The 5806-nt window shown below is 36.1% G+C and overlaps 1 protein-coding gene across 1 annotated transcript; it reads right to left on the bottom strand.

Annotated features, from left to right (window-relative positions):
• Positions 1–2347: 2347 nt before the first annotated feature.
• LOC111887683 (protein APEM9) lies at positions 2348–5210 on the bottom strand. The gene is made up of 6 exons (XM_023883859.2): positions 4976–5210; positions 4464–4634; positions 4234–4311; positions 3775–4063; positions 2812–3125; positions 2348–2634 (listed from the first exon to the last, which is right to left on the bottom strand). The coding sequence occupies exons 1-6, from the start codon at positions 5095–5097 to the stop codon at positions 2520–2522; spliced, it is 1089 nt and encodes a 362-aa protein (XP_023739627.1). The 5' UTR covers positions 5098–5210; the 3' UTR covers positions 2348–2519.
• Between the last annotated feature and the right edge of the window lie 596 nt (positions 5211–5806).

Below are 5806 nucleotides of genomic sequence, written 5' to 3'. Positions count from 1 at the left end.
AAAGCTCACATCTACTGCCTTTGTGGAGCCTTATTGCATGAAAACCCTAGATCTACTCTTTTAGTGTATTTTGAGCCTTAAAACCTTCATCAGTGTCTATTTACACGTAAAGTTGGAAACTTTACGTGTTAATCAAGCCCTAAGAACCCAGATCTATGGATAGAATGCACTGGATTCAAGCAAAATCGAGTATACAGTGATTTCATGCATGAGACTCGGCGAGTCGTTCTTCGGACTCGACGATTCGAGTCGCGAGTCCCTGATTTTCCCCTTTTGAGTTATGCCGAGTGGGATCAGTGAGCCATAGGTGGACTTAGTGAGTCGGATGCCAGACTCAATGATGGAGGGACTCGGCGAGTCAATTCCCTGACTCGGCGAGTCCAAGGCAATCTTCTTGCCTCAAGAACAGACTCGACAAGTTGTTCATACAACTCGGCGAGTCACAAACCAGAGTGTTCATCGGATGAAGATGAACTCGACGAGTTGTTCATACAACTCGGCGAGTCAGATGAAGGACCATTGGATATTTGTATAGAAGGAGAACTCGTCGAGTCAATGCCTAACTCGACGAGTAGGGACGGGAGAGAGGACAATCGACTGGATAGGGACTCGACGAGTTGGCGAGCCAACTCGACGAGTCGGGTCAACTGGAAGTTTGACTTTGACTTTGACTTTTCACTTGGTCAGGGGTAAAATGGTCATTTTACCCTAAGGAGAGTTAGCAGTGTTTGATTGAGTGTTTTGTGGGAATTACAGCCGGAGGATTTTCGGAGCAGCAGCAGCAGACAGACAGTTCCCGCGCAGATCAGCAGCTACTTCGAGGTGGGTTACCTTCCAGTAGCGGTGGGTCTACGGCCACAATGCGCCCACCAGTAGGAGTTGTGTGTTAGATGATTGTCTTTGTGATATCATCTAGGTTTGCTACTACCTGATATGTTATATGCTAGCTTGTTGTGCTATAGTAGTAGAGTTCGGTTGTTAGGACCGAAGGGTAGTCAGACATCCCAGATACGTCTGACAGTATGTGATGTTATGATTATATGCTAGCGTGATCTGTTATATGTGTTAGGGGTAGTAGGAGGGGAACAGCCCCCGAGTTCGGTTGTTAGGACCGAAGGGTAGTTCAGACACCCCAGATATGTCTGATAATATGTTATGTTAGGATATACGATAGTAGTAGTAGTATGGGGTGAAATAGTCCCCGAGGTTCGGTTGTTAGGACCGAAGGGTAGTCAGCACCCCAGAATGGCCGCACGGGTAGGTCGGTACCCCAGAATGGTCGTACCAAGTAGGTCGGGCACCCCAAAAATGTCTGACAAGTATTGTATGTTATATGATTGTATGTTATGTGCTACGATGGGGGAAATCACTAAGCTTGGTGCTTACAGTTTTCAGTTTTGGTTTCAGGTACCTCTTCATCGAAGGGGAAGGAGCTGGCGCGGTAGCGGCACATCATACACACACTGTTTTCCGCCTTACGAGATTGTTCTGAGATTTGTACTCTGACATTTGGTTGATTTCGTATTTTGGTTTTCAAACATGATATATGATTGTGAAATGATTTGATCAGACAATGTTTTAATTGCAAATGTTTTCCAAAGTATTGATTTAAAAATGAAATTTTTGGACGTGAAAATTGGGTTGTTACAGTTGTGAATGGTTATCAGTTATGAAAATACCTTAGTATACATATAGAGTCCAAAATGCTACTTTTTGATGTGAATCTAACAACAAAATAACAAATTTACCAATTATGGAGCACACTATGATACAAAAGCATAAAAAGATGTCATATAGTGAGGAGAGAAATTGATTTTTTTTTACATTTATTTGGTGCAAATGACAAATATTGCACATTACATAATTTCAAAATCTGAAATCATTGTAGTGATTATCTCTTTTTCATATAATTGATTTTAACGATTTTATTAAAAAAATTATAATTATAATAATAATAATAATTTTCAATTCAGTGTAAATATATTTTTTTTGAATATTAAATAATAATATTTTACAAGAATTTAACCTCAGTTTTTAATTGAGTCGGTGTGAAACCAAGTCTTCAACAAATCTCATACTTAAGAACGAAATTGTTATAAAAACCTTTTTGACTGAAACTGCAATTCTCCGTCATACACAGGGACCATTTCCGTAATTTACTCTAAGATTTATTGAAAAGACCATTCCCATAATTTACTCTAAGATTTTATTTTATATTTTTGCAACCAACTTTGGTGCAATATGATTAAATTCAAGAAACAACTCTATTTGATTTGTCGTTTATTGTATAAGTATTCTATTTTCATTTCTTCTTTTTGAAAAATTTACCAAATTAAATTCATCAAGATACAAACAAACTTTCACTAAAATTGCATAGATTTTTCGAAGTATAATGTCCTAATAAAAAAAAATACAATGCTATATATAAAAGTACATTGTTATTAATTGCAGATTTTGGATGATAAAAATAATTAACATTATTGAGTAAAGTGTTGTAAACAAATAATTTAACATTATAATTAGCGAGTTATGAGAGGTTCAACTGCAGCTAATGGATTTACTTGGTATGAAAATGCAAGTTGCCATAAGTCTATCACAGATTTCTTCACAAACAAGGCCTGTTTTTTGAGAATACTGCAACCACAAATATATATAAAAAAAATTAATTATATACCAAATCAAATATTGACCATTTTCTGTAGTTTTGTGATCTATTCCAATAATGTGATATGTGTGGTTGTTGTGTATGAATGGAATGAATTTTAATAACATTTATAAAATATAGTTTATATTAAAATGTTATAGTTATACCTTGTTATCGTATATTTCTTCCTCCTCATATAATAGTATGTGAGAAGCATGAAAATCGTGATCAAGATACTTCCATTTGATACTGCAAACCGGACCCCACCAAACTTTACATTAAGGGTCCGGAACCACCATAATGTAGGAACACGTTGTCCGGAATATCTTAAAATTGCTTGTTTTGCATCGATTTGTTTCGCGGATTCCAAGGTTTTTGAAGATCTTGAGGTTACATTTTCGTCGGTTACCAATGCTGACGTGGAGGCTTGAGATACTGTATCCTTGGAAGAGTGAATGGAATGTAAACGCCGTAAAAGCTCCTAAAATTGAAACCATACGAGGGTAATTTAGGAAATATCAGGTGTCCAAAGGGAAAAATAAACCAAACAAATACTCATTTAAGGGTATTGGTTCGGTTTATGGTAGAATCCAATGGAATTAGAATTTGAGATTCTATTCCATGACATGACATGTTTGTTTGCCGATTCAATGGAATCCAATTCCATTGGAATTAACCATTCCATTCCCTCCCCAATTCCATTGGACTCACTCTTAAGTCTTAGGCTATATTTGGTGCGCCACAGCTAGATTATTTTTCTAGTTTTTTAAGGTAATAAGTTTGGCGAGCCAAAAAGTAGCTTAAAAACTAGCTTTTTAAAAAGCTACTTGGACTAGCTTTTCAGAAGTTTTTTTTTTTAATTTTCCAAATATACCCTTAATTAATTATAAACATCATATTTTTCTCAATGACCTTTTATGTCATTTTATATCTTTCAGCTAGTTTATCTGCTAGTTTTTACCAAACGTCATTTTTTTTCGGCTAGCTTATAAGCTAGCAACTAGCTCTTCAGCTAACAACTATTTTTTTCAGCTATCAGCTAGCTCTTCAGTTAATAGCTAGTTTTTCAGCTACTACGCCAAACATAACCTTCTCATTTTGATCATCGAAAATAGCCATAGAAAGGTTACCTGGCGTATATGCTCGGGTAATGCAGCTTTCTCAACCCAAGAAATTGCAAGATTTGTGCCTTTTATAGTTCCTGAGAGAAGTGTTATATATGCCTCAACAACTTGAAGATATGTATCTACTTCTAGAACAAATCGATTGCCACATCCTTCCATATAAGATTTTGTATTTGTTTTTGTCTCTAAACTTGCTAGAATATAATATTTTTCATCAACAAATCTCCATTTGCTTAAAAATTCCTCAAGATTTTTTTGAGCCCCTTGAGGGTCTTCTTGCATCTGAAAACATACCCTGAAAAAGTATGTTTTGTTTGAATTAGGGCTCATTGCTTCAAATCAATTATTCAATTGCATATACATAAACATACTTTAACAATTTATACTTAAATACATAAATATATATATTAAAAAAAAAAAGAAATCATTAATAATTTATACTTAAATGCAATGATTGAGCAATACCCAGCAAGGAAAACTTGGATTGGAATGGCAGCAAGTGAATCGAACAGCTGAGTTAACTCACTTATTATTTCCAATGTCCTGGAAAACAGAAATCATTGTTAAATGCATGTTAATACTTGTTGATGGTTGTTTTTTTTAGTTTCATAACTAATTTGGTCCATGTTCCATGTAAAATGACTATTTTACCCTTCTTAACAATTGTTAGAAGGAGCAATTATAAAGATGAATACCTTCCAAGTTCCTTCAAGGACTGCACAAACACCATACCAGCTGATTCAAGCATGTCATTAAGCTCAATATCATCATCTACAACTGTGTTGATGTGTTCTTTGTCACATAAACGTTTAAGAACAGAAGAAGCTGATGATGATGCATCTTCAAACATAGAGCAAACTAGGTAGCTGCATCGCAAGGTGGTGAAGTATATATTAGAATCGTGCATTACTTTGCAGATATTTGTATCTTTTAATCGAATAAAAATGGTATATAGCATATTTGATCCAATTAATCTACAGTTCGATGTAAATTGTATAGTAACCCTCTCCAAACATGATCGATTTAGGCCTTCCAGACAGTAGACTTGCCCGAAAAATTGCTAGCGGCTTTTAGGGAGTCAAAATTGGTATGTTGAAAGGAGTAACAAAGTTCTTACGAGTGGAATTTGATCGTAATAGAGAATTGCGGAAATATGTAAAGATGATTAGGGTATACAAGATAAGAGGTATGAATATTGAAAGTTTACCTTTCGGCTAGCTCAATTTCACCCCAAACTGGCCGACTTCCAACCGGCTTTTCCATCTCCGTGACTCTATTTAGCTGATCAACGACGGATGTCTCGGTCTGTCTCCCCAATTCCACTGCCATCGATCAGGTATCGGTGCAGAGCAACCCAAGTACCCAACTTGTAAAAGGGATAATCTATGCGGAAATTAGGGCCCGCAATTCGACGCGATGATAATGCTAAATGCACCAAAGAAAGTTTGAGAAACCAAATTTTATGGCATAGGATATATTAATTAAGTGGAAAATTCATTTTTTTTTTGTTAAAATAGGCGATAGTTAGAACATGTAAGTAGGGTTAAATTAGCCGATAGTTAGAACATGTAAGTAGGGTTGTAAACGAATTAAGGGTTGAACGAAACATTTATGAACCGTTCGTTGAAAAGTTTGTGTTAAATGTGACTTGAACTTTTGGAAATTAAGTTTTGAGCATTTGGTGGCATTCTGGAGCATCCCGATGAAGCTTCAACAAGTGGCCCGCCTTGGGCATCAAGATGTGCCCCCAAGACACCAAGATGCTCTCCCAAGGACTCAAGGACACGGTGCACCCCATGCATTGTCAAATGTGTTCGGGCCTTAGAATTGTGGTAGTGATTTAAATTGTATGAATAAGAATAATCTCTCATGCTATGTGGACGTAGGTCACCTTGACTGAACCACGTTAAATAATGTGTCTTTATATTGTGTTTTTCTGCACGTTTTCTCATTTATTCCATAACAAGTGGTATCATAACAGTTTGTTTTGCTAATTGAAGATTACATCTCATAAGTTTGATTTGAAGAAACTTAATGG

The sequence above is a fragment of the Lactuca sativa genome, chromosome 7, assembly GCF_002870075.4.
Source record: "Lactuca sativa cultivar Salinas chromosome 7, Lsat_Salinas_v11, whole genome shotgun sequence".
Taxonomy (NCBI): domain Eukaryota; kingdom Viridiplantae; phylum Streptophyta; class Magnoliopsida; order Asterales; family Asteraceae; genus Lactuca; species Lactuca sativa.
This window is presented reverse-complemented; position numbering and strand designations above follow the sequence as displayed.

Bases quoted from the DNA above. Each gene is read 5' to 3' on its own strand.
- LOC111887683 (XM_023883859.2), bottom strand. From the start codon at position 5,097: ATGGCAGTGGAATTGGGGAGACAGACCGAGACATCCGTCGTTGATCAG. The intron at 4,064-4,233 runs GTATTGCTCAAT...ATACTTTTTCAG, and splicing joins ATCCAAGTTTTCCTTGCTGG to GGTATGTTTTCAGATGCAAG. The intron at 3,126-3,774 runs GTAACCTTTCTA...TTTCAATTTTAG, and splicing joins TACCCGAGCATATACGCCAG to GAGCTTTTACGGCGTTTACA.